The sequence below is a fragment of the Chlorocebus sabaeus genome, chromosome 12 (genome assembly GCF_047675955.1).
Source record: "Chlorocebus sabaeus isolate Y175 chromosome 12, mChlSab1.0.hap1, whole genome shotgun sequence".
Lineage (NCBI taxonomy): Eukaryota > Metazoa > Chordata > Mammalia > Primates > Cercopithecidae > Chlorocebus > Chlorocebus sabaeus.
Genome location: NC_132915.1, coordinates 100,807,314 through 100,835,294, shown reverse-complemented (window position 1 = coordinate 100,835,294; position 27,981 = coordinate 100,807,314). Strand labels below are relative to the sequence as shown.

At 50.3% G+C, this 27,981-nt stretch overlaps 1 protein-coding gene across 7 annotated transcripts in view; it reads left to right on the top strand.

Annotated features, from left to right (window-relative positions):
* MAPKAP1 (MAPK associated protein 1) overlaps nt 1-18,443 on the top strand; it is a 273,571-nt gene extending 255,128 nt beyond the window's left edge. For 5 of the 7 annotated variants that reach the window (XM_008006232.3, XM_008006231.3, XM_008006238.3 and 2 more), the window contains 2 exons: nt 10,944-11,041; nt 16,805-18,443. In XM_008006232.3, the coding sequence (XP_008004423.1) occupies nt 10,944-11,041; nt 16,805-16,930 (224 nt within the window). In that variant the 3' untranslated portion in view covers nt 16,931-18,443. The remainder of the gene's footprint in view (nt 1-10,943; nt 11,042-16,804) is intronic. The other 2 variants (XM_008006236.3, XM_008006235.3) reach the window with 1 other exon arrangement.
* Nucleotides 18,444-27,981: the final 9,538 nt, after the last annotated feature.

Here is a 27,981-nt window from a genome sequence, read left to right as displayed (position 1 = left end):
TCCCTCAACCAAAGGAAAAAAAAAAAAAAAAAAAACTACTTATTAGTAGATCTGTATTACCCAAAAATGTATTTGATGATTAAATTTTGAATTTTGTCAATACAAAATGTGGAATTTTTTTTCTCTCTTCTTATGTATCTACAAAGTACCCTCAATTTTATCTCTTGGTCCATAAAACCTAAAGTATTTACTATCTGGCCCTTTATAGGAAAAGTTTGCTTGTCTGAGAGTGAAGGTGAAAAGGGAAGCAAGGGGAACCTCCCCCATCAGACAGTGTTCCAAGTCCTTTATACGCATTACTTAATTCTTGCAACTCTGTGAGGTTGTATCTACACTTGTTACATCATTCTAAGATTGTTGGACTTCCTCTTAGGATTATGTAATCCTAACGACAACTTGTGAGACAGATAATATTCCCGTTTTATCAGTGAGTTAACCGGGGCTCAAAGAAGCTACATCACTTGTCCAAAGTTATCTGTAAATGGAACAGAGGTCCACAGTCTTCCCTCTGCCCCTGACACAAAGCCAAGGCACTTAAACATCTGTGTTTTCTTATTTTTTTTTATTTTTGTTTTTTGAGGGTTTTTTTGTTGTTGTTATTGTTGTTAATAGAGATGGGGGTCTAACTATGTTGACCAGGCTGGCCTTGAACTCCTAGCCTCAAGCAGTTCTCTCATCTTGGCCTCCCAAAGTGCTGGGATTACAAGCATGAGCCACTGCACCCAGCCAACATCTGTGCTTTCTTGAAGGAAGAATAACCCTAGCCCTGACTCCGAGTGTATAAAGTCTTATTTTTTAAACAAATTTCATCTTTGCTAGGTTATCTGGTTTCTCTTCCTAAAGGATGTTAAATGCAGAATATTAAAAGAGGGGAAAGAGAATGACAGAACTTAAACAATAAAGACAGTGGGAAGTGAAAGCTAACAAGAGTTGACCAAAAATAAAACTAAACAAAAACTATTAAAGAGCATTCCAAAAACTCAGTAAACATTGTAGTATGGAGCAATTTTGTACAGTGGCTCATGCCTGTAATCCCAACTTTGTGGCACAACATAGAGCCTTTTGCAACCCTGGGAGAATCATGATGTTCAGTACTTAGAAGAAAGTGATAAAACAGTATTTTATTTTCCTTATAGTCTAATGCAGAAGGAAGGTGTGTAATATGGAATTTGAATGCTTAAAATGGAAAAAGGCTTTTTGCACAAAGGTTACCCTAGCTCTCCACTCCAATGATTCTGGATAGATGAGGTTTCATTTGTAGTAATTTAGCCTCCCATAGAGTACTTGCAAACTCAAGCTTGTCATAGACTTTAAGTCCTTCCAAGGAGGAAATTTCCAGACGCAGAACTTGTTTCTTATCTACTTCTGTAAGAGCTGAAGAATAAACCTCAACCAATAATTGGTTATTGAAATGCCATGTGGTATTTTACTAGAACAACTTACACATGAATTGAAGTGTCAAAAGGCCCTCATAAGCCATTGTTCTTTCTTTATTTCCTGAAGTACATGGAAGCATTTCTGCTGCATTCAGAAGCAGGGTACTTGTCTCAAGGAATAGCACTTGTTTAATTATTTGAATTGCAGGCTGAACCAGCTGTTTGTTTCATGGAACATTATTATAACTTGAAAGAACAACTGACAAACTATGGTTATTCAAATGAATATTGGGCAGACCTTTTCTTGAAAATGAAGGAAGTGAGTCTGTCACTTCAAGGAGAACAAGTGATAGTATTTATTGCCAATGATGAAGTTCAAACTTTCAGGTGAAAATTAGAGTTTTGGAAAATTTCCATCACTGAACTTGGCTTCTCATTGCTTAAAGACTTCCAATATCAGTGGTGATATTAATGAATGTGATTTTTTTTTCAATATTGTAAAATGAAATATGTCAACATTTGGAAGATCTACATAACTCAGTGAGCCAATATTTTCCAGACTACTGCATGATGTTGCAAAATCAGGCAAGGGGAAAGATTCAAAATGTAAGACAGACCAATAGATTTTAATGTAACAGAATACAAAAAAGTTTATTAATGAGGTTTATATTCCACATTGCAACTAATCTTTAAGAAAATACCATTTATCAAGTTCAGTGTAGTATCAAAGAGGAATATTTACAAAGAAGAACATTAAAACATGCCTCACTTTTCCAAAAACATATCTGCGTGAGGCTGGCCTTTCTTCATTTACTTTAACCAAAACTATGTCACAGCAGATCAAATGCAGAATCAGATTGGATAATCCAGCTGTTTTCTGTTCAACCAAATGTTAAAGAGATTTCAAAAACATAAAATAGGCTGGTACGGTGGCTCATGCCTGTAATCCCAACACTTTGAGAGGCCGAGGCAGATGGATCATCTGAGGTCAGGAGTATAAGACCAGCCTGGCCAACTCCATCTCTACTAAAAATACAAAAATTAGCCAGGCCTGGTGGTGCACCCCTGTAGCCCAGCTACTCAGAAGGCTGAGGCAGGAGAGTCGCTTGAACCCAGGAGGTGGAGGTTGCAGTGAGTCAGGATCATGCCACTGCACTCTGGGCAACAAAGTGAGACCCTGTCTCAGAAAAATTTTTTTAAAATCTCACTCTTATTTAACTTTGGGGAAATGTAAGGGTTTTTCCATTTTAAAATACGTTAATTTGTAATGGGTTTATTATTTTAATGAATTAATATATATTTTTTAATTTCTTGGTTTTAATTTCATTTATTTTCTTTTTTTGTTTGTTTTTGAGACAGAGTCTCGCTGTGTTACCCAGGCTGGAGTACAGTGGCTAGTGACATGATTTTGCCTTAACTGCAACCTCCACTTCCCAGGTTCAAAATTCTCATGCCTCAGCCTCCCAGCCCAGCCTCAGGCACACACCACTATACCTAGCTAGTTTTTGTGTTTTTAGTAGAGACATGGTTTCTCCATGTTGGCCAGGCTGGTCTCAAACTCTTGGCCTCCCAAAGTGCTGGGATTACAGGTGTGAGCCACTGCGCCTGGCTGAATTTCTAACACAATAAATGTTGATAGGTATAATCCACATAAGCTTTTTGGACTCCTCAGTAGTGTTTAAGAGTATAAAGGGCTCTGAGACCAAAAAGTTGAGAACTGCTGATCTAGGGTCTTGAAAATCATCTTATGAAGCTTGATCTTAATTCTGAGGATGATAGGAAAAGAAGCACTGCAGACTTTTAAGTAGGGGGATCCAGATGGTATATTTTAAAAGGATGACTTGAGGCCAGGAGTTCGAGACTAGCCTGGCCAACATGGCAAAAGCCCATCTCTACTAAAATTTCAAAAATTAGCTGGGTGTGGTGGCGCACGCCTGTAATCCCAATTACTTGGGAGGCTGAGGTGGGAGGGTCACTCAAACTCGGGAGGTGGAGATTGCAGTGAACCCAGATCGCACCACTGCACTCCAGCCTGGGCAACAGGGCAAGACTCTGTCTCAAAAAAACAGAAAAATGGGCTGGGTGCGGCGGCTCAGCCTGTAATCCCAGCACTTAAGGAGGCCAAGGCAGGCGGATCACCCAAGGTCAGGAGTCCGAGACCAGCCTGACCAACATGGCGAAACCCTGTCTCTACTAAAAATACAAAAATTAGCCTGGCGTGGTTGCAGGCGCCTGTAATTCCAGCTACTCAGGAGGCTGAGGCAGGAGAATGGCTTGAACTTGGGAGGCGGAGGTTGCAGTGAGCCGAGATCGCACCACTGCACACTAGCCTGGGTGACAGCGAGACTCCGTCTCAAAAAAAAACAACTGTGAGTAGATGTTTGAATCTGCAGAAGACATGATCAAAAGAAGGAAAACCAGAGAAAAAGCAATGGATGATCAGGACCTGGGTGAGGGCTGTGGTACCAGGATAGAGAGGGACGGAAGATAAACGTGAAAACTAGGAGACCAAATGCCCGGTACTTGGTGCATGGTGAAGCCTCCAGTTGTGCCACCACAACTGCCAATTTAAGGGGAGATGCTGATGTCGGTTCTGGACATGCTGCACTGGGGGACATGTGGAGGTGGCAGCTGTACCCACTGGTCGGCTCTGAAACTCTGGAGAAAGGTATAGGCCACATAGCTGCTTCAGCATCACCAACATGTGAGTAGTAACTAAAACCCAAGGACAAACCTGACACAGGAAAAATGCAGAGTTAGAGAAGGTGCGGATCAAGGATAGAACTCAGGAAGACTATTGCTTAAGGGACAGGTGGAGGTCCAGAAGATCACAAAGGAAATGTGAGAAACAGATGACTGGAGACATGGACCGAAGAATCAGGTGACCGTGCCTGCAGGGAAGCCAGGACTTTAAGAAGTGTCAAAAACAGCTGAGAAATCTCTACCGGATCTCTCGACATTGAGGGCATAGTGACCTTAGCAAGGGTGTTTTCAATACATGAGAGGAAGGAGGAAAATCACATTGCCATGGGAGTTTTTATAATTAGAGATTTAATGATATCTATAGGAAGGAGCAAGAGAGAGAGAGTGAGTTTGAGAATCCAGGCAGAAATGTAAGTAGGTCAGGCACAGCCCCTGCTCTAGAGGTCAAAGAGGTCATTTTTATAGTTGCCCAGACCGCTGCCCCCGCAGGGGGGCTTGGGAAGGAGCACCCACTTTTGCCAGTTGAATTACCTTGAGCTGAAGCTCCCTGCAGGCAGCTCAGAACTGTTGCTTACAGTGGAGACCCAACCAGGAGGGAGTTTTCAGCCCAGATAACCGCAGTCCAGCATTTCCTACTAGTTCCTACAGAAAGATACAGCTTTGCCTAAAACAATGTGTGTGTTCCTATCAGTTTCCCCCAAGAAATCCAATGAGAATGTTCCCCTCCCAGGCCAGAGGGCCCAGAAGATATCAGACCTTGCAAACTCAGTTTTCAAAAATTATCCTTTCCTGATGTAAAGGAATTAAGAAAGAATCCAAAGCCTCAAAACTGTTCTTTATAGCCTTATTTATAGTACTGGCAATTTTATAAGTAACCTGGAAGCCCAACAGAGATAGCAGCATGACCTGTAGCTCGCATCTACTGGTTGGAATAAAATGCAGCCGTTGAAAAGGGTGGTTATAGAAATTGTTGCAAGAGGGAAAGGGGTATGGTAAAATGTTAACTTAAAAAAACTAAGCTCAACTTCTAGTATACAATCTGATTACAACTGTGAAAAACAACAGGCGAAAATGGTTAGGAAAGAGACCATGAATGTCATTGTGCTGGTGTTGGGATTTTGGGGTGGGGTATGGAGGTTTTCCTCTCTCTTCTAAATTTCTAACATTTTTAATAAGGAAAAGAAGCAGGTTTATTTTTATTTTTTGGCAAGTGGTGACACCTGGGGGTTTAGACAAAGGTGGGCTGCAGGCTCATTCTGGCAGCTCCAGCTCTGACCCATCATGGCCAGCCACAGTCAGTACTGGCAGGTTGTGTTAGAAGACACCCTCCCTTGAGACTTTTCCTAAGGCAAATGGAAAGTAAAAAATTGATAGCTGGGCATAGTGGCGGTTACCTGTAATCCCAGCTACTCAGGAGGCTGAGGCAGGAGAATTGCTTGAACCCAGGAGGCGGAGGTTGCAGTGAGCCAAGATCTCACCACTGCACTCCAGCCTGGGCGACAGAGTGAGACTCCATCTCAAAAAAAAAAAAAAAGTAAAAATTGAGAATCAAAAAAACACTCTCCTTTCAGTTGATTTGCAGTGGCAGTCTGGAAGCACCTCTTTTAGCAGAGTTGTGAGTGCTATTCCTGTATGTTTAAGCCATCCCATCTCATGACCACAGCAGCCTCTCCAACATGGCCACACCCCTGAATTGGCCAGAAGAACCTGTTTTTTCAGCACAGCCTCCTGTTTTAATTGGAATCCATAATATAGAAGATGAACTACAGTGCAAAAGCTTGAAGTCTCCACTTCTGACATTTGTGCCACTAATTAGTTTCTGCTTGGTATTAAATTCCATCTTCTCTGTCTTACTTTGAAAAAACTTACATAAGTGTAAATACAGTTCTACATATCCAGATTTTCATTTCAAAACTCAGGAGTGGACGTACAGTTTCAGTATCTGCCCTGAGCATGTGACCAGTGCTTAGATGCCACATTTACACCCTTATATTGCGTTTTATTTCTATAGCACTGTAAAAGCAAATCTGCTCAAAGGAGGCTCAATTAAAAATGAAATCTTCAAAGTAATGGGCATTTTATCATCAAATATCAGTTCTGTCATAGTTAAATGAATTACCACCTCCATCCATTGAGTCCCTGCTACATGCAGGGATGTATGTGACATAGAGGAGATCACTGACAGATGCTGTCCCCTCCTTTACAGCCAGGCAAACCTTGGAAGGAACAGTGCCTTGCCAAGTTCCCACAGCTGACACATGGCTTAGATGAAACATAAACTTAGATGAAACCCTAAGTCTAACGTCAGGAATTATGCTTTTTTCCCCTGTATCTCAGGCTTTTGTTAAACCTTAATTTAAACAGAATTTAACAATTAATGCAAAATAATTTGAGCTAATTTGAATATTAAACTTTGCATTTTTTTCAAGTCATACTAATATATAACTTTTTCTCGTCTCATTTTTTTTTTTTTTTTTTTTTGAGATAGAGTCTCACTCTGTCGCCCAGGCTGGAGTGCTGTGGCGCAATCTTGGCTCACTGCAAGCTCTGCCTCCCAGGTTCAAGCAATTCTCCTGCCTCAGCCTCCTGAGTAGCTGGGATTCTGGGTGCTTGCCTCCATGCCCAGCTAATTTTTGTATTTTTAGTAGACACAGAGTTTCACAGTGTTGGGAAAGCTGGTCTCGAACTCCTGACCTCAGGTGATCCATCCACGTCGGCCTCCCAAAGTGCTGGGATTACAGGCTTGAGCCACTGCGCCCAGCATCTCAGCTATTTTTTACAAAACTTGCTCCTATGACTTAACCCTGTTCCTATGAAAACTGCTGGTGGTCTTGGAATTTTCAAGGGTAACTTGCCCAACTCTGATTCCCTTTAATGCCCCAGGACAGATGCCTGGTGGGCTGCAGCTGAGGAGGTCATTGGCCCCCTGTTCCTCTTCTACCTGAGATGAGCCGTGAGGTGTCTGAGGCTGACCGTATCTGATAACAGGTGTTCTTCTCCTGTTCAGTCAGTGTTGAAGTGTGGGCAGTTCCTTCTTCCCAGACACCTATGGTGGAAATTTACCATGTGGCATAAATTACTCATGTTTATTGACAGATTCATTTCCAGCAAGAGGTCAGTGAACGTGTTACGCTTTAATATATAGGTCTTGGTCTGGGTGAAGTCATGGAAGTGTGAATTCTGATTATTAGTGATTATTCTATTGTGAAAGAGTCTCCCCATCCTGCCAACATTGCCTTCTCTGTAGTTCTCGCCTCCATTCCTTTTCAGTATCCTTTCTGCACCTGTCTAGCTCAAAACTGCACTCACTCCTACCTGGCTGACTATGGGAACTGCTTACCTCGCCTCCAGGCTCCAGGGAACCAGGTAGAACACCCTAAAACACAGTTTGCCCATTTCTTTCACTTGCCCTGCTTAAACTCCACTAGTGGCCCCCATCAGCTGGTGACTCCAGGCACTCTCAGCCCTTTGCGACTGCCCCCTCCCTCCCACCTGCCTGCCACGCATGACCCTGGTCTGCCCAGAGCTCCCGTGGAGACCGTGTATGTTTACCCATGCCATATCCTTGCCCTGTGGTATCTTCCTCTTTTTCATCCTTCTCCACCCTCACCTTTACCCGGCTGACTCACTGCCCTCCTCCAAAACTGCCGAGGTGTCAGCTCCTCCCAAGAAACTGCCCCTGGTGACTCTTCTCCACCCCTGGCCAGGTGCTTCTGCCCTGGTGTCTCCACGGCAGCTCCCTGTGTTTACCTTCTTCACGCTCATCATATTTGACTCTCAGTGTTCATTTCTCTGTCCTTTGCCCTAGCCTGTGCTCCTGGCAGAGCCCAGACTGAGGAAAACTGCCCTTCTGGCCGCCCAGCGAAACAGGGCCGCTAGTGAGGGGAACTCAGGGCAGAAACGCCTGCGGAGTGAGTCCATCCCATGTCCTGTGCCCCATCACGGCTGCTGATCTTAACCTGCACTTGCCTCTCAGGGTTCCACTCATCACTCCTTGCAGAGAGCAAGAGGGGGCTGTCTGCTGTGGCTGTCCACCATGCCTCAGCCCAGTGATTGACTTTGCAGCTCTGTCATTGTTCAGGTCCAATCACAGGTGCTCCACAGAACATTCTCTGCCCTCTGTTCCCCTCTCCCCATGGTGTGAGTGCTTTCACTGGAAAGGACAAACAGACCGGAGGCTTGAGGGAGAGTGGGGGGATGTCGGGACTCTTCCTCCTCCCCACCTGCTTCACTCTTCCTCAGATGGGTGCTGGCATGAGCCCTGGGATGGTCAGGGGACACACAGCCTCCACATGCAACCAGATACATTCAAAATTCAGAGGACGGGGGATTTGGGGTCACTTGGTTCAAATATACAGCCTTTCAGGAGACTTGGCTTGGGATTTTTTTTTGTTTTTTTCACGTGACTGTGCAGATGAACCACAGGCCTCCCCTCTGTCAGCCCACAATTGACATGCTTCATAGGCACCATAGTCCCAAGGGGACAGCGTCAAAGCTTCCTTTCTGAGGCTCCTGGGCCGTGCAGACTGCATACTACATGTGCTATGTATAGATTGGGCTCTGCTTAAAGTGCAGGAAACCTTTTTAACAGTGTCTCAGTTGCTCAGGCAAAACATGCTGTAGTGCTTTGAGGTTTGGTTCGGTTTTGTCAGTGACAAGCAGGAGCAGGTGGTGTGGATAGTCCATAAGCTGTCTTATCAAAGTGGTCAGTGAACCCCGAAGCTTCGGGTCTGCAGGTCTCCCTAAGACCTTCTGGTTCTTTGTAGCCCCAGGCCCTGGTGTCTGTCTGTCGTGGCCAGGTGTCAGCAGGAAGGCCTCCTGGAGGGGGTGTCTCTTTGTCCTTCACAGCCCTGTGTCCTTTGTAGATGGCTCTGCTTGGTCACAGCATGGCCAACAAAGGTGCCCGCATTGTTCCTCCACACAGGAATGTCACCAACAAGATTCTGATGTGGGGTAGATCCTGTGAATGTGAATATATACAGACGCACACACAGATGCCTCTGTGTAAGGTCCACCTCCTTATTAGCAACACAGAATTTATATCTTAACAGAATGATTAGCTTCCAGTCAGGAATGCTAACATTTTAGTACCATGATTTAGAATCAGGCTAAATTTGTCAAATGTCTGAAAGTGAGGTTTTTCAGAAATTATTAGGTAATTTTTTCAATTTAGGATTTATAGTCACAATTAGTACATCATAATGATGTTTCCAGGATAAAATACCAGTGGCTCAACTTTTCTGGCCACAAATGTACAACATATATCAGTTTATTTTTGGAGATCTGAAAAATTAGCTACTGTAAATAAAGTCCCCAAGAAGATTTCTCCGGGAAAGAGGTGAACTTACAGTAATATGGGTGATATATTATTAATTAATAACTATGACCAGCCGCTGCTTCAATTAAAAGGACAACGGATGAGAAGGACTAATAGAAAGGATATGCTGAATTTTAATCTTACAGGCACTAAGGTCTGTCGAAAGACTAGGGAAGGTCATTTCTGGGCATTTTGCAGGAGGCCTTCGTATTAGAGATGTCGCCTGCTGTTCCTTGGTCTGGGAAGGTTTACTGAGTACTGGCTACGTGTCTCTCTTGGGCACTGTTCCTCTGCTTGCCAGTAATGGAAACCACCTTCAGTAGCTTAAGGAGAAAGAAGAATTTCTTGGAAGGCCACAGGGGTCTTCTAGAACCCAAGGATAACAGTGCCGATAGGCCGGGGCAGTCTCCATGGGCCTGAGACTGGAAGTCCCAAAGCCCCTCATCTTATTCTGAGTCCTTGTGCCAATTTAGACAGCCCAGCATCTGTATCTCCATTTAGAAGAGGGAATCTGATTGACCTGTCTAGACATAAAAGGACAGGCCCAGATAATGTAGCCATGGCTGCAGTGACGATAAGACAAGCAGGTTCCTTTGGAGAGCCATGCTACCATGTGGTAGGCCCACACAAGAAGTGCACCTAGAAGTGTAGTTATGAAGACTCACCCAGAAGGCGCCAGCTGAGCTGAGCCACCAAGGATCAGCAGGTCTTTTCCATCCAGGTCCGTGAGAGAGGACATCCCAGGCTTGGGAAGAACCTGTGGAGAGACTGGTGTCGCAGGTGGGAGTGTGCAGCGCCCTGGCAGCCTGTTTCCTGTCGGGGCAGCAGAGTGAGATGAGGCTAGACCAGGAAGCAGTCCCAGAAATGACAGTGTCATCCTGAAAGTGGTAGGACAGGGCCTGGAGAATGGGGACCTAGATCAGATTTATATTCAGAAGCTCTGCCCCCTGGAGTCGGTCGCTTTGTGAAGTGCCAGCTTTCCATAGCCCCCGCCCTGCCCCCGTCCTCCCAGAGTTGAGATGACCTGAGGCCTTTGGGAGCAGCTTCCAAGCAAGATCTAAGACTGGGATTCCCCCTCTCCAGGCAGGAGTCCCCTCCCAGCAGGAGCCCAGGCTGTGGGAGCAGCCTCATAATAGTATGGCTATTGACCCTTCTCCTTCCTATTGCTCATTTATCTGACTTTAAGCACAGTTAGTTTATTTTTAGAGTAATAATGTGGAGTTAATTAGCCTTCTCCCTTAAAAACGCCACCTTTTCCATGTAATTATCATATAGCAGCAGTCCATAAAGCCTTCCTAACATGGCATTCCCCTGAACGCATTCCAGAGTGGAATGGGACCTACCTGGCTGTTGAGTCTTTTTAAAATTTTTTCATTGTCTATTTTATACCCAGCCTGAATGAGAAAATGAACTACTCCTGGAAAGACTAGGTGCCACTCAGCCTTCACTTGCTCTCACTCAAATTGGAATGATAGGGGAGAACATATGGAGGCCCCCACCGTAGTTAACTCACCAGAACCCCTCAACACAGTTTTCTCTCTCTGCAGGTCACGCAATATTTAAACTCACATATCTAAGCAATCACGACTATAAACACCTCTACTTTGAATCGGACGCTGCTACCGTCAATGAAATTGTGCTCAAGGTAAGTGTTCCTTCTTGAACCAGAGACGGGGTAGGTGGGTCCAGCTTCTGTTCTGACTGTTTCGGCATGGCCGCAGCCCCACCCACTCCGCAGCTGTATACAAGGCTCCCGGGCCCAGTTTGGCAGAGGAGGAGCATCACGGCTTGCCAGCCACCTAGGGGTGAGTGCCTGTGCCAGGGGCCACACCAGCCCCAGGTCAGCTGCTCTGCATCTGCTTCAGTCAAAGCAGGACCCTTTTCAGTTTCCTCCCAACCCCGATAACCCTGGCTCTTCCTGTATTTGTTTATTCCTTTTATGTACTGTTTATTTTCCTGCAACTATTGTCAGGAGCTCCTTGAAGCTCCTCGAGCAGACTCTGAGGAAATTATTATTGTTTTGAAGATACCTTAATTATGCTCAAGGTGATTTTAGCAACCTGTTCTAAACATACCTAACTTTCTGCTAGATTTGTATGTCACCATACCTTAACAGTATACTCACCGAGCACCTTCCATGTGCCAGGCCAGGGCCTGGGATGCCACAGTGACAGATTCTGTCCCTGCCCCCGGAGAGCTTTTCCTCTACCAGAGGAAACAGGCATAAAACAGAAAATTACAAAGAGATTGTTAGTCTCAAAGGTGTGGGTGTGTCACAGTAAACTGACTTGGGGTGGAAGTGTGGAGGCAGGGAGAGCTGAACCCTGAAGGATGACTGAAAAGGCACAAATATTGACCAGGTAAGGAAAGAGGAAGCACCACAGACAGGCAGCCTGGGAATGGGCTGAGGCAAGGCAGGCACAGGGGACTAGGGGGCTGGTGGGGCTAGGCCATGCAGGGCCTTGCAGAGTGGAGTGTGGCTGAGGGGAGCTCTGCTTGGCATGGGAAGCTCCAGGGGTCTTGTGGATTTGGGAGGTCTGGGATAGGACCCAAGATGGTACGTTTCCAAGAAGCACCAGGTGCTGCTTTGGCCGCTGGTCTGAGCACCACACTCTGAGTAGCCCTGAACTAGGGGTCTCAGCCTCTCCCAAGCAGAGAATCCTTTCTTCAAGCCAAATCTTCCATAGGTTGATCAGATAGGAAAAGCAGCTGCTGTGGCAGAGCAGCGGTGAGGACCAGAGAGGGCTCCCCCACCCCTAGTTGTGTGATCCTGGCTAGTCACATCACCTTTCTGGGCCTCAGTGTCCCCACCTGTAAAGTGGGGATCATGGTACCTATGCTACCCCACCCCACCAGGGCTTCTAGAGCACAAGTCAGATGAGACATGGTAAACCTATGTAAGTTTATCATTCAGTCTCTTCTTAAGAGTTGAAGTCATCAAATAATAGCAAAAATAGCGAAGATATGCTGAGGGACTGCCCAGTGCAGGACCTGGGCCAGAGGTTCTGCGTGTCCCATCAGAGTGCATCTTCACAGCTCTGTGAGGTCATGAGATAAAGTTGTTCCCATTTCCCAGATGAAAAGTAAGGCTCAGGAATAAAGTAGCAAAGCCAGGATCATGACTCTGGTAAGCTGGCAGAACCAGAACTTGCCCCCAGATTTGACAGATGTCAGACTTGTGTTTTAATTCCCCAGATGTGCATGACCTAAGAGTTGAGTGGGAGATTTCAACGAAATGGAACTGCGGTCCAGGAATATATTGAGATACATTCCCCATGGCTGCAAAAGATTTTCAAAAGGAGTAGATGGCAATTTAAAAGAGCAGCTGGAAGGACAGTTTGGAGCAAGGACAGAGTAGCATGATTAGCTGGATGAAAGATAGAGGGTTCATAGACCACCCTGATCAGAGGCCCCCTTGGACCAAGGAGTGGGGACACAGGGCCTGCATGGGAGTGCTTGCAGCCAGCGAGCTTCGAGTTACCCACTGGAGCATCACAGACAGCACAGGCACCTTGTGCAGAGCGTTCAGGGACCTGGCAGAGAAATATTCCATTACCCCGATAAGGGCTGGACTTTTTTTTTTATAGCCAGCATTAAAATATTCAAGACTTGAGAAGGATTCTAGTAAAATTATAATCCTGTGTTTGACATCAAAATAATTTTCACAATAGCAGATTGATGACAGAAACACAGGTTTATGACTTCAGTATGAGACTGTGGAAGATCAAGTGCGGAGAAATCATTTTACACGTCCAAACGCTCCCTCGAAGCAGATGCCTCTCCGCAGAATCCCTGAGGCCTGTCACCTTCCCTAAAGTGTCTGTTTCCATATCAGAATATTTGTAGAAATATTGCATCATGCACAAGACTCCAGAAGAGTTATAGTATACCCAGGCCTGATTTACTTAGAGCTAATGATCATGATCCTGATGGAAGATGAGATAGTACTTCTCCCACCTCTGATTTTTTTTTTTTTTTTTTTTTTTTTTTTTTTTTTTTTTTTTTTTTTGAGACAGAGTCTTACTCTGTTGCCCAGGCTGGAGTGTAGTCATATGATCTCTGCACATTGCAACCTCCACCTCCCGGGTTCAAGTGATTCTCCTGCCTCAGCCTCCTGAGTAGCTGGGATTACAGGCACCCACCACCACGCCTGGCTAATTTTTGTCTATTTTTAGTAGAGACGGGATTTAACCGTGTTGGCCAGGCTGGTCTCGAACTCCTGGCCTCAAGTGATCTGCCCACCTCAGTCTCCCAAAGTGCTGAGATTACAGGCATCAGCATCAGATAGGAAAAGCCGCCACGCCCGGCCCCATCTCTGATTTTTATAGCAATTGGAATACTTAGGTTTTTTTTGTTTTTTTTTTTGTTTTTTTTGAGACGGAGTCTCGCTCTGTCGCCCAGGCTGGAGTGCAGTGGCACAATCTCGGCTCACTGCAAGCTCCGCCTCCCGGGTTCACGCCATTCTCCTGCCTCAGCCTCCCGAGTAGCTGGGACTACAGGCGCCCGCCACTGCGCCCGGCTAATTTTTTCTATTTTTAGTAGAGACGGGGTTTCACCATGGTCTCGATTTCCTGACCTTGTGATCCACCCGCCTCGGCCTCCCAAAGTGCTGGGATTACAGGCGTGAGCCACCGCGCCCGGCCTGGAATACTTAGTTTTATCCACCATTCCTGCAGTGTCACGAGTGTGTCTTTGTGAGCTTTGCATCAGTACCAAGCAACAGAAGCCAGCCGTGTGTCCTGGAACTTGGCAAAAATGTTGTTGCCATCAGAAGCTCTTCAGGGGTCAGTTTAGACTCTAGTAATGCATGCTGTTGTTCTAGAATTCAGGAATTTTGCATAAAATGAGAGCTTAGATGGAAATTGAGGGGAGGAAATAAGAGCCACAATCTGATGTCAAACGATCATGAACAAGCAAGCCTCCATCGAGCTTTTTGCGCTTGTAGAAATATGAACGTCTCCCATTTATTGAACACCAGCTACATGTAGTACATCTTATGTCCATTATCTTGTTTAATCTTCCTGACTGCCCTCCAGAATGTAGACATTGTCCCCGTTTTATAGACAAGGAGATGGAGGCCCGGGGTCACAGAGCACACAAGGGTGGAGCCTTTACTTGAACCTGGCCCCGAGAAGCTCCAGAGCCACCCTCTTCCCCAAGATGTCACTGAGCTAAGCCGTGGGTGGCCCCTAATTCCACAGGTTTTGACATGAATCTCAAAGGAATTGTCGGGCTCTTCAAATCAGGTTCTTCTCGTGATCGAGTGGTGGAGGCTGTGGCTTTATTGACCATGAAAACTCCCTATATTTTTATGCCTTAAGCTGTAAACTGCATTGAAAGTGAAACACTCTATAGTGCATAAAATTGTGCAAGTTTAAGCCACAGCATATTAACCAGCTAATGGCAGACCAAAGGGCGTTTTTATCTTTTGATTATTACATTAATCTTCCATTAAAATTATCTATGTGATTATCACAAAGCACTGAAGATAATAAATTTGGGAAATAGTTGGCTTGTTAAGGATCATTTTAAAATGCTTTTGTCAAGTTATATGTGCCAAAAATACACTGAAAACACTAGGTTGGCTAAGTGTGCAAACAATATAATCCAAGATTGCTTTTATTAAGAATGAATAAAACCTCTTATTTCCATACATTGTATTGTCCCAAATCATCAACCTGGCCCTGCGGTCCTCATGATTTATTGCTCTCAGCTGGTAACTTGGCGAGGCAGCGGGCAGAGTGTGTCAGGCCTTCTGTACTCACGCACCAGCCTTTAACGCCTGCTGCTCCAACCAGCAGAGCAGAAAGTTGGGAGGGACAGTGTTGAAGTCTCGGCCATCTGAGGCGTTGCCATGTCGCGCTGCCTCTCCCGGGAGCGCTCTGGTTCCTTCTCGGAGTCAGCAGAAGCTCCTCTCCCTCTGGCGCAGGACACATGGCCCTCAGAGTAGAATCAGCAGAGGCAGTGGCCGGCCTCTCTCGTCAGAAATATTCGGCCTTCTAGTCATAACTTTTAGATACTTGCAGGTGAAGAGAGAGCGTCTGTTCACCAAAAGCCCCAGCCAGAGGAGCAGAGGAGGTGAGGGGCTGCGGAGCGGGAAGGGGTGTTTGCCAGGCGCCTGACACCTTCTAGCTTTGTCACCTTGACTAAATGACATTATTGTCATTGGCCTTGACTTCCTCACCTGTGCAGAGGGATGACAGTGGCGTCTGTCTCAAGGTTATTGTGAAGATTCCATGAGCACTGAAAGGCACTCCGAGCAGTGCCAGTTGCCACCACTGATTTCACACTGCTGCTGCCACCCCTGCCCAGGCACAGGCCGTCCTCTGCACTGGGGCATGTGCATCCCACTGTAGCACCCCTTCCTGGCTCCCCCCTACCTCATTTCACGAAGCCATCCAAGCTCTCGCAGTGCCAGGGACACTCCCCGCAGTGTGCCCCTGCTGTGCCTTGACGAATGCTGGTCTCTCCTCTCTATTGTGTGCTCAGAAACTCCTGCGTGTCCCTCAGAAGCCAGCTCACTCTTTCCTCTGGAAGCCTTCCCTCCTCCGCGCCTCCCTGATGCTCAGCCCCGTTCCTTGGTGCCCTCTGCCTGCTGCAGTGCTGGCTCTGCTGCCAGACACTCACCCACCAGGCAGCAGGCTCCCCAGGGCCAGGACCAAGTCTCAGGGCTGTAGTGCTGGGGAAGCGCCTGGTGGTGCAGCTGCTACACAGAGTGGGAGATGCACATGTGGCTCCGGCAGACTCCCAGGGCTTCGTGGAAGCAGCAGCCCCGCCCTTCACACAGGGCTCTCACAGGCCCTCTCACAGCTCTCACCCTGACTGCCGGGTGGCCTAGGACACTTTGGCCTCCCTCTCTGAGCCTCTTTCCTTTTTGTCAAGGGAGCCCTGCCTGGCCGGGCGCTCATGAGCCCAGAAGGAAGCACTGTAGTGGGAAGCTCTGCGCCTGGCTGGTGGGAGGCTGGATGGAGGGCCTGTCTTGGTTTACGTTTCATCCCTATGTTCTCGGCCTTCACACAGGGAAAGGCAGGCTCAGAGACGTTATGCGCATGTCCAGGTCACACAGCAGGTGAGAGGCAGAGCCAGGCGGCCCAGGGCACAGCCCTCCAGGAGTGGCTCACACCAGGAGGGAGCACGGACTCCGGAACCTGAAGAGCTTGCCGCTCACCGACTGGGAAGCCTGGATGGGCCACTTGGCTTCTCCAAGCCTCTGTTTTCCCATCGTAGAGCGGCGGCTCTGGGCCCAGCCGCTGCCAGGTTGCTGTGATGACTGGACTCCTTCCACACGACAGCACCTGGCCCTGAGGCACCTGGCCCAGGTCAGGGCCTTCCCTGCCACCCCCTCCTATGCCCTGGGTGAGTAGGGAGCGGCTGGCGACGTGACCGGGCTGTGTGCTCTTGCTTCTAGGTTAACTACATCCTGGAATCGCGAGCAAGCACTGCCCGGGCTGACTACTTTGCTCAAAAACAAAGAAAACTGAACAGACGTACGAGCTTCAGCTTCCAGAAGGAGAAGAAATCCGGGCAGCAGTGACACTGGCCTCCAGCCTCAATCTGTTCCGTAGCTCAGAGCCTGCCTGCCAGGGCCAAGTGCCCTAGAGCCCACCCAGTGTCCTGAAGTCCTCGGGGGGAGGCCAGTTCCTGGCTCACTGGCATAGGGCAGGCGGGCTCTCAGAGAAGGTGTTGGGGGGCCCCCTAGGAGGGAGTGCTGGGAACATTGCCATGGGGCGGAAACCTGCTTGGCAGTGGCTTTGATGAGTGATGCCTGGGGGCCAGACCACCCCCTAGAGGAGCCTCGTGCCACCCAGCCACCTTCACTGCCTGCCACCCTGCCCGAGGATGTACAGAGCTGTGCCCACACGTTTCCTTGCAACTTGATCAAATTTCTTAAAGCAAACAAAGAACAAAAATGTACATTTCTGGTTTTCCTTTTAATAAACAGGTGTACTCTTCATCATGGTTGGTATGGTGGACCATTCTTTGGGGCGGAGGATTGATTATGTTATTCTCTAAAATCTGTTCCCATATTGAACAGGCAGATTGGAAAAGCTATGGTTCGATTTCTCAGAAGAAATGTTTAGGTCTTAGTCAATAGTTTTAACTATGCCATTTGTTTAAATGAGTGCATTTGCTTCGAGGGTAGTGTCTTACTAAAAGTTAGGAACAGAGACCTGGTGGTGTGTCCAAGGCCGTGTCACTTTCCCCTTCAGCACACCCCAGCTTCTGACCTCAGAGCCCAGGAGCTGTGTGGACAGTGCGGGGCGCCCGGAGGAGGGCGATGGCTGGTGCGGAGGCCGCGCTTCTGACCAGACATGTCTTTCCGTTTCTTAAGTAGCAAGTGTAGGTTTCAGCTGGCAGTTCCACCTGCGTGTGGATTTTCCCAGGATTGGAATCTTCTCTGCTTCGCTGCCTTGGAAGGGGCCGCATTCCCCTTTCCTCTTCTCCTTACAGTGCCTGCCTCCTTGTTCAAGCAGGCGGAAAGCTGCTGTTTCTCACGTTTCAGGGAGGGGGTGAGCGGAGGGAGACCTGTGTCTGTGCCGTCCGGCTCCCTGGGTGGGAACAGGCAAGGGATCAGACGCCCCTGACACCACGCCTCTGGCCACACCAGATGCCTCTGCGGTCCTCGACAGCCTCTTCAGTGCCCCTCCTGCGGCGATGTCCTTTCTTACTGTCCCCAGCCGGGGCCGGGGACCGGTGTGTCACTGAGGACCTGCATTAGAAACATTTTTTAAATTGTTGTACAGGAAGAGATGTGTCTAAAACAGCATCTCAAAGCTGAGTGTATTTCTTTGCGCAAGGGGTCATGTTGATGAATTCTTTCATTCTGATCTTTGTTCAGCCGACAGGAGCATCCTTTTCTAATGTCTTCCATTCCTACCCCCTACCCAGAATTAAAAGAAATATTTGTAGCTTGCTATCTGTATTTGAATTTTTAGCAATTTTATATTTAGATATCTTTGAAAATGTAAATGACTAATTTGGTCATTAAATCTTGTGACATATTCAATATTAAAATGATATTAAAATAAAAGTCGTATAAATACCCACTTTTGCATGTTGCATTGAATTCTTGAAGTCTGGAGTACGTGCTGCCGAAAACCATGACTCTGCCCCTGCTGGGTGGTGGCATTTGCTGGCAGTAGACGAGGAAGCAACATCTCTGAAATGCACAGAGGCCTCTTCGGTGCTAAGCACGACAGGCTGGCCCTCTTCACTCAGGGGTGACACCAAAATCATCACCTCTTTCAGCCACAAAATCAATACCCTTCTCTTACTGTGAAATGCGACACTCTCAGTTTACATAAATACATGTTCCAGTGAAGGAAAAGTAGAAAGGGAACACGGCAGCCACCGCCCAGGCCCAGCACTGATCGAGACTACATCCAGCTTTTCCTCAGCCACTCTCCCCCACCCCGTACCTAGATCTCTAAAGACAGGACCGTGAGCTCTAGGACACAGGCATCTCACACTCTCCCCGGCACGGGCTGGGCAAGGCAGGAGGAGCTCGGCACACCCGAGATAACCGAAGTGACTGATGGACCCCACTTCTGCTTTCCACCAGGTCTCCTGACCAGGCCCTGGTGTGGCCCCTGCCCAAGACAATGTGAAAAGTCACAGCGTTGATGATAATTCACAACTGGGCCTCTGAACTCGGTGGAGGACTTGCAAGGTGTGGGCTGCCTGGCAGGCCTGGGCAGTGGGTCCCAGGAGCCCTGGCCTCGCTGGCCCCTGGGAGCCACCCTCCTCTTCCAAGGGCCTGCTGTGTGCTGCCATCTATAAACATGCAGTAACGAAACCCGCACAGGCAGCCTCCGTCAGGTCCCATCACCACCTCCATTTCAGGGGTCAGGACTCGAGAACTGGAAGGGCCACTTCACTGGCCCCAGACTCACCGTGAATGACTGGCGGACACGGTAGCCCTGCTCTTAACCACTGGGCTCTGCCCTCCACAGGTGGCAGCCATGTGGCTCCAAGCTGGTTCCTTCCTCTTGGGCCCTCATTTTCCTGAGCTGAAAATGAAGGTGCTGGATTAGAGGAGCCCGCAGACCCTCCTAAAGCATGTCCTAATGTCTCAGCATCGTGGGAGCCCAGCTTTGCTTCCCGGTTTCTGTTTGCCAATCTTTGCCAGAGCCTCTCTGCTTCTGAGGGAGGGCGGTGAGAGCTGAGAATGCTGTGAGCTCATCTAGCCCAGCCCAGAGACACTGCAGCCCACTTCGGCCTCTGCCTGCATGCCTCTGGCACTGGAGCGCTCACTGCGGCTCAACTCAGCACTTTCCCTTGTTGGCCAGTTTGATCATTCTTAGCAGGCCCTGCCTGCTTTGGGCCATACTTGCCCCCACCTCTGAGGCCCAGGCCCAACCTGTAGCCCTGCATCGCTGGCCTTGGCACAGCGCATTCCCGTCCCTGGCCCTGAGCCGGCAGCTGCCTCTAGACACTTCCTATCCAGGCCCCCAGGACCAGAGTGCACCACGCCTCAGATGCCACTCAGCTGTATGGGGACCACAGGGATGTCTCTCTCTGTCTCTGCGTGGATTAAAAGGCTGGGAGGTGATTCCCACCCCCGACATGTCCCTGAACACCTGCCAGCTGCTTCTTAGGGCCCCCCACTTCCCCAGATCAGGGACTACAGAACATCAGGGCGAGCAAAGACCAAACCCGGCCGTCAACACGGGCCAAGAGTTGGGGGCGAGTGGCCTCTGGCCACACCACTGTGAACTGCATGCGGGCTGCCCACATGCACCTGGAAGGTGCCAGGGAGGCAGGAGAGGGCAGTGGGCAAAGGCCTGAGGTACAAGGCACAGCCTGGGTAGGCCGGTGGGGGCTGGGGACACTCATGTAGGATCCTTACCCACCTGCTGCTGGAGGGAGCCCCTCCCAGCTGCTTCATGGACCTCTGCACACCCTCTGACTTGAACAAGCCCCTTCGCCTCCTGGAGCTCCAAGACTCCTGTGACAAGATGGGTTGTTAAGCCAAGGCCAGGAGGATGAAGCGCCAGCGCTGTCTCCCAGTGGGTGTGTCCTTGGGTGAGTTACTCTACTTCCTTGAGCCTCAGTTTCCTCTTCTGTTAAAGGGAGACAGTACCAGCTCCTTCAGAGGGGCACGGTGAGGGTCGCGTCAAGTTCCTGGCCAGGCCTGGCCAGGCTGTGCTGCGGCTGCACGGAGCAGAAGCGCTCTCTCTCCACACGAAGCCAGCTGTGGGTCTCCACGACCTCCGGGGGCTTCCACAAGGACTGGGACCGGGGCAGGAGGGCCAGAGAACAGGGCAGCAATGGCAAAATGCTAAGGCTGGAAAGAGACACAGGCACCTCTCGTTCCCACACACATCCCATTGGCCAGAACCCACCGTACGGTGCCGCCTACTCCAAGAGGACAGGCAGCACCACCGCCCGGGCATTGAAGGGCACAGACGTTTGGGAACAGTTGTAATATCTGCCACCAAGAGGTGACTCCATGCTCCCCAACATCACCGTTCACAGGCTCCCCACCCCGAGGTGGCACCTCATCTATGATTTAATGTTTTCCCTTTACCATTCAGGCCAACGTGATTCTCTGCGTTAGCCATCCTAAGCAAGAACAGCCATGAAGCCATGGGGTTGGTGTGCTGCATATGTGTTCTGGTGCACATTAAAATAAATACATAACTCTTCAAATGAATACACCCATCAGCCTGCCCCTAAAATACTGCTGTGTGTGGCCTCATACCCCACGTGACAAACTGGAGCATGTTAGGACTTTTTGTTGTTGTTGTTATGGAGTCTCACTCTGTCACCCAGGCTAAAGTGCAGTGGCACAGTCTTGGCCCACTGCAACCTCCACCTTCTGGGTTCAAGTGATTCTCCTGCCTCAGCCTCCCGAGTAGCTGGGACTACAGGCGCCCGCCACCACGCCCGGCTAATTTTTGTATTTTTAGTAGAGACGGGGTTTCACCATGTTGACCAGGATGGTCTCGATCTCTTGACCTCGTGATCCACCCGCCCTGGCCTCCCAAAGTTTTGGGATTACAGGCGTGAGCCACCACGCCAGGCCGCACATGAGGACTTTCTATTCTTTCATCAGCGCCCACCTCCCACCTGCTATTGAGCAGCTCATGTTAGTTATGAATTGTTTTCTCCATTATTCTCATGCCCACCTAATTCCCATTTTACAGATGAGGAAACTGAGGCCGTGCCATTGGAAAGTGGTGGAGCTGGCCCAGGGTCCTGTTCTCTGGCCTCCCACCCCCACCCAGCCGTCTCCCAGCCCCCCCGGGCCTCTGTCTTGGCCCTTGGGGACTAAACACCTTGGATTCTGAAGGCTCCATGGAAGCCCCTTTCAGAGGCCCCTGCTATTCGGAAAGTGGCCAGGGAGAAGGAAAGAGTTAAACGCATCACGTTGTGTTCCCACCAAACACCTCTGCCTAAATGCAAAATCCCAACAGGGTGGTGTTCCATGTTCTCAATAAAAGCCCTAAGAGTGATCTGTGAAGTCTCGAAGCCCAGTAATCTCGTCAGCATAATGGGATTATATTTCAAATCACCATGGCCTGTTCATTACCCATTTAAACTCCTCTGACAGAGGAAAACTTGCATAAAACGTGCGCGGCAGCCCTGGCCGATTTCCCCACTCTCCTTCCTGATTAGACAAACAGATGCTGAGGTCTGGAATGAAAAAATAATGTGCCCATTTATTCATTTTTCTGACAAGTCACAATAGATTTTTAACTGCCAATGAGTGACCTCCCGGAGGTGCGGCGGCCAGGGGGTGCCCACCAGGCAGTGAGTGGTCACTTCCGCCCACACCTGCCCCCCCTGGCCTGGCTGGATTTCTCCTGGGGCTGGAGCCGGCTGCCTGAGCCCCCTCTCCTGCCCCAGCATCCGTGCCTGCAGCCGGGCTGGAAAGGGCTGCCCGATGGGCCTCTTGGCGGCCACCACGAAGGAGGTCTGGGGGCTCCAGAGGCCCCCAGGACACAGCAATGCCCTGAAGCCACATAGCCTGGGGTAGGAGTCCTGGCCCTCCCCCTGGCAAGCCTGACTGGTGTTGAGGATACTGTCTTTAATCTCTCTGAGCCTCAGTTTCCCTATCTGTAAAGTAGAGATAGTAAGAGGCTCCTCTCATTGGGAAGTCCTCGGGGCAGTCGCTCAATCTGCACCCCCTGCTGTGACCACCAAGTCCCACGGCCTCCCTGGTCCCTGACCTCTGGCATTTGAGGGCTTTGCAGATGGGCTCACCACCCTCTGGGTCATAGGCTCACAGCTGGCAGGTGGAGGAGCCCAGAGTCTCATCCCAGAGCCTCTCACTGTGGGCTCTGTGCCGCTCACTACCTGCCCCCGTCTTGGGAGCCGGATCCCCTAGACTCCCAGGAGACGGGCAGTGGATGTTCAAACAGCACCAAGACTGATGATTGAGCTGAGGGTCTGGAGAAGGAATGAAAATCCACCTCTGTGCTGTGTGACCACAGACCCATGACTCAACCTCTCTGAGCCATTTTCTCATCTGCGTTAACTGGGAGAGAAACCCCACCTCCAGGGAGTGGCATGGGAAGTAAATGAGATAATACGCACGGGCCTGGCATGCGCTAGGGAAACCCAGGCCCTCACCCCAAACGCACTGGTCGCAGGATCTCAGGCCTTGGGGCAGCCCCAGCCCTCCAGGGAAGCCGTGGGGCCCACGTGAGACCTGGCCCTCCCTCCAAGGGCCCCACTGCCGGCTCTCCCCTCCCTACCCCTTCCTGCCTCCACATAGTAGCCCCAGGCAGGATGCACATCTTTATGCATTAACTCCATGAATGTAAGAAATACTGAGGCTAATTCTTTCTAAAATGATAAAATTTGTCTATATTATAGCATTCCAGCCCCCAGCTTCCTGAAAGCTAAAAATATTTTAATGTCATATTTCCATGTAAATTTTAGTTTAAAATTTAATACCCTTTAAACATACATTACATTTTTAGCGTACTTCAAGCCCTTGACTATTTTAAGGGCTTAGCTGATGTGCATTGCAGAAAAGGGCTGGGGGAGGCTGTAAATTACGAGGGAAAGTTCTAGAAGCAAGGTTACCCCAAGCCTCCGTGCCCACCTCATCTTGAGAGTTACTCTTCTGGACAAACGCTGGAATCCCGGGGAGATGTCAAATGTCTTGGTTTTCCTGCTGGGAAACGTGGCTATGATTGGTGGCGTCCCTGGGGGACCCGAGGATCTGCTGCACAGCCCAGGCTGGGAGACGCCCACACGGCTGAGGGGCCAGGGACAGGGGCTCTGCAGTTGCACACCCTGGGCTCAGATCCTAGTGCTGCCATTTGCCGGCAGGGGACTTTGTCGTGCTGATCCGTGTCAGTCTCCTTGCCCAAAATGGGACCAAGGTTAGAGTTCATGCACAGGTGTTTTGGGTGAATTCACAGGAAAAGAGGTTATTGGCTCCACAGAAGAAGTGACTTCCAGGGTGAACTGGCTGGCCTTGCTGAGAGCCAGTGGTGACATGTGAGTGCTAGGACTGGCAGAGAGGCAGCAGGGAGGGGTCCTGGCAGGACTGGGAGCAGAGAGGGCCCCGGGCCACAGGAGCCATGGGCAGGCCCAGGTCCTGCTCCCACAGCAACCCGCCAGCAGCTGACTCAGGGACCAGGGCCCCCCAGCCTCCGCGTTGCCTGAGAGTCCTGACACCATTCTGATGGAGCAGGTTCCCTGAGAGGAGGAAGTAAAGTTCCCCGCTGGGCTGCTGGGATGGAGCCTGCGCATAAATCTTGAGTTACAGGAGCTAAGCCAGTGCTGTTACTTGTCTAAGTGGATTTGAGGACAAGGTTTGTCATGCCCCTTACAAAACGGACATACTTGTGATGGCTAGAATGTCACCCCTGTCTGTGCATCTGGGTGAGAGAAGCCTCTGCTAGCTGAACCACATTTTGTGTTTGTTTTGGGGTTTTTTTTTTTTTTGGAGACAGGGGCTCACTCTGTCACCCAGGCTGGAATGCAGTGGCGCGATCATGGCTCACTACAGCCTCAACTTCCCAGGCTCAAGTGATCTTCCAACCTGAGCCCCCCACGTAGCTGGGACCACTGGTGCACACCAGCACATCTGGCTAATTTTGTTATTTTATTTTTGTAGAGACGAGGGTCTTGCCATGTTGCCCAGGTAGGTCTCAGAGTCCTGGGCTCAAGTGATCCTTCTGTCTCAGCCTCCTGAAGTGCTGGTGAACCATCATTTTTGTTTTGTTTTGACTGATCTGCACCCCACCCCAGCTCCTAGGAGATATCAATCACCTGACGATGCGGGGACCCCCACGGTGTGTGTGAGTCCCCAGACCTGGCCCATGAGGTGCAGCCTCCTGTTCCTTCTGTCAGTCCAGCCCCTTCTCCTGGGAAGGCCAAGGACAGCCAGGGGAAGGCCCTGAAATGGTGGGGAGGGGGTGCTCACAGTTGCCTTTCGGGAAGGTAAGGCTGGGGATTCATGTACCCCTGGGCTCAGGAAGCTGAGGCCTGGGGCACACACCCCACCAACCTGGGCTGAGCTGCACCGTGAGTCCCTAGGCCAGGGTCTTTGGGTGAATTTTATCAATCTCTTTGAGGACCCATCTGTGAAATGGGGACAGAAATAGCCTTCCTCGCAGGGCTGCTGGGAGGATCCACTGAGATCCTACACAGGGAGGGCCCGGCACAGCGGGAGCCGGTGGTCCACCGTTGTTAACCAGAACAAGAAAGGTACATTGTGGACACAAAGAATCTGGTGAGATGCACGGCTCTGCCTTCTCATCACTTTCAGGGCAGGGTTAGATGCATTGATCGACAGAGATGAGCCACAGTTTGGGCTCCAACCAGTGTCTGTGACTGCAGCAGGCTCGTTAATTGAGATTTATAAAGAGTGTCTGCATCCCGGCAGGGGAAGGCACCGGTGGAGGGAGCTGCGTAAGTACAGGATGCTGGGGGAACCTGGGGACCACGCGGGGACCCTTCCCAAGCCTGCCCAGAGGAAGCCCCGAGGAGTCCCTCCTAACTCGGGCTCAGTGGGGCAGGCGGCCCCTGAGAAGATGAGAGCAGTTTCCTGGTGGGAGGTGGGTTCCCACCCAGGAGGAACGTAAGCATTAGGTGCTCTTTCAACTCATCCACTGATGCCAGCCCTGCTCCAGGCCTTGAGAGAGCCCTGGAGGTACGGAAAGGACCCGACTCAGAGCCCTCCTTGGGGAACTCACGGTCTGGGGCTCTGACCCATCCTCTAGTGGCCGGGTGACCAGGTGTCTGCAGCAGGCAGCTGGGGGAGTAAAGGTGCACATGTTCTCCCCACGTCCTGTCTGCAGCCCGGGCCTGAGAACTTGCCTGGGGCAAAGCTGCCCCGGCCCTGATGGATCCCACTGGAGGGTGACAGTGGAGGACACCTGGGGAGGACAGATTCCGAAGCAAGGAACCCCAAGAGGAATTCGCCAAGGGGAGGAGTTGGGGTGCAAGTGCAACCCATTCTCTGGGAGAGCTGTGATGGGGTGAGTCTGGGCTCGGGTGCCCTGGCCACAGGGGCCGAGAGGTCAACCTGCATGAAGACCCCAGCCAAGGGTCCCCGTCATGAGAACTGTGGGAGTCCCCCACTCACCACAGAAAGAGGGGTTCTCGGCACTCCTCTCACATTGCTGGTTTCTCCCATCAGGAAAGGAGGTCTCTGGGTTTGCGGGGAGGGACTTGTGTGTCCCTACCCAGAGGCTGTGAGGGGCCCTCCGTGACTTGACACGGATTCCTGGGCGATCAGAGAGCGAGCTCCTGGCGGACAGCCACAGCGCTGCACCTCCCAGAGGCCAGCTTGCCACCCATATGCCCACCTTCCACGGTCAGGGACCTCAGCAGCCACCCTGAAGCAGAGGAAAGGAGCAGGGGACAGCTGGAGTGGGCGGGCCTCTTCAGCCGTTCCTAGGTGCCGACCACGGTGCAAATACTTTTTAAAATTATTTCTTCAAAATCCCCCCAAAGCAGAAGTTCTTAGCATCATTTCACTATGGCAAGAGCTAAAGGGGGAAGGAAGGAAGGAAGGGGCATTCATGGACCTGGACCTGGCTTGGGCTCCAATCCGAACACTTCCTCCCGGTGTGTCTCTGTGAGTGTGTGTGCAATTGTGTGCATGTAACCATGTGTGAGTGCATGTGTCTGTGAGTTTTTGCATGTCTATACATGCACATGTTTGAGTGTATGCACCTGGTGCGTGCGTCTGTGTGTGTGTGTGCGTGTGTGTGTGTGTGTGTGTGTGTCTTTAATCCACTAGTGGCCGGCGCCGCACACCTGCGTTCCGCATGGCCTGGCAGAGGCTTCTGTTCTTGGAGGAGGCCGTGTGAGTCCCTCAGCAGCCCCTCCTCCGCAGCCCAGCAGCTGGCCACCATCTCGGCACACATTTCCCTGTCACATCTGATTTGCAAAGTCGTGTCTGTGACGGACCCACAGGAGCATCCAGTTGGGGCTTCTTCAGGTCAAGGAGTATTTTCCCGAGTCCCGCTCTTCAGAGGGGAAGGCAAATGTGAGCAGCCCTCTGTCTCCTCTCCCAGGCCCATGCTGCCAGCAGTGGAATCTTCTCCTGGGCCACAGTGGGCGAGGGCCTGAAGGGCCACCTCCAGGTCTGTCATTATCCCATTTTACAGATGAGGACATCGAGGCCTGCAGGAGTCGTGCTGTTTTCCCAAGGTGCACAGCTGCCAAGACTGGAGCTAATATTGGAAGTGGCCTCTATGGCCCCTCTCCAAGGCCTTGGTTGTCACCATCACTACCCGTAGCCTCCCCACAGGTGCCTGGTCTGGGCTGTTCCCTCTGGCCTGACTCCAGGACCTCCTCCTCCAGGAAGCCTGCCTGGGCTGTCTTGGCTGGTTTCCAGAGCATCTGGGGAAGAGACTGCCGAGCTGGGTGGCTTTGATCCCATAAAGTCAAGGCATTTTGATGCAGGAGTGGAAACCCATGGCAGGGGATGCTAGCAGAGGGAATCCCCTATGAGCCCAGCCCTCGGGCACAGGATCCAGCCAGCCAGGCCCAAGCGCCAAGCCACATACCCTTTCACTGAGGGCTGGGTTGGTGTCACCACTCCTTCTAGGTCTCCTTCTTGTCACACCGGTGGTGAGGACGCCCATGGCCTCCAGACCAAAGTCTATTAGGCCTCCCAGGGCCACCCCCACCCAGCTGCCACGGCCCCACCTCTGAGTACTGACTCCCAGAGGGGAGGGACTGCAGGGAGGACAAGCAGCCTTCTTGCCCTGGGGCTCCCCCTTGTGGTGGGGCCCAGGGAAGGGGCCTCATAGGCCACCGCTCCCAGAGGACAGAGATCAAGCCTGCTCTGCTCATCAGTCCCTGGCACGTAGCACACACTCAACAAATATCCAATGAATAGAACGCATGTTACAAAGCGTCCTGATCCCCAAACAGGTTCCATGGCCACAGAGGTCTGGGAACTCCACGCTGAACATGGCAGGTGTCGCTCCTGCGGGGTCCCTCGGAGCCTTCAACGGGCCACTGTGCACTGTGTTCCGAGAAGGGGGTGGCACCAGCTTCCCCAGGCACGCTTGTGGCAGAAGTGCACGCACACATGTCTACAGCTGGGGTAGCTCAGAACTCAACTTAGGCAATGCTGTTGCAGGAGCCGCGGCAGTGGCGGCT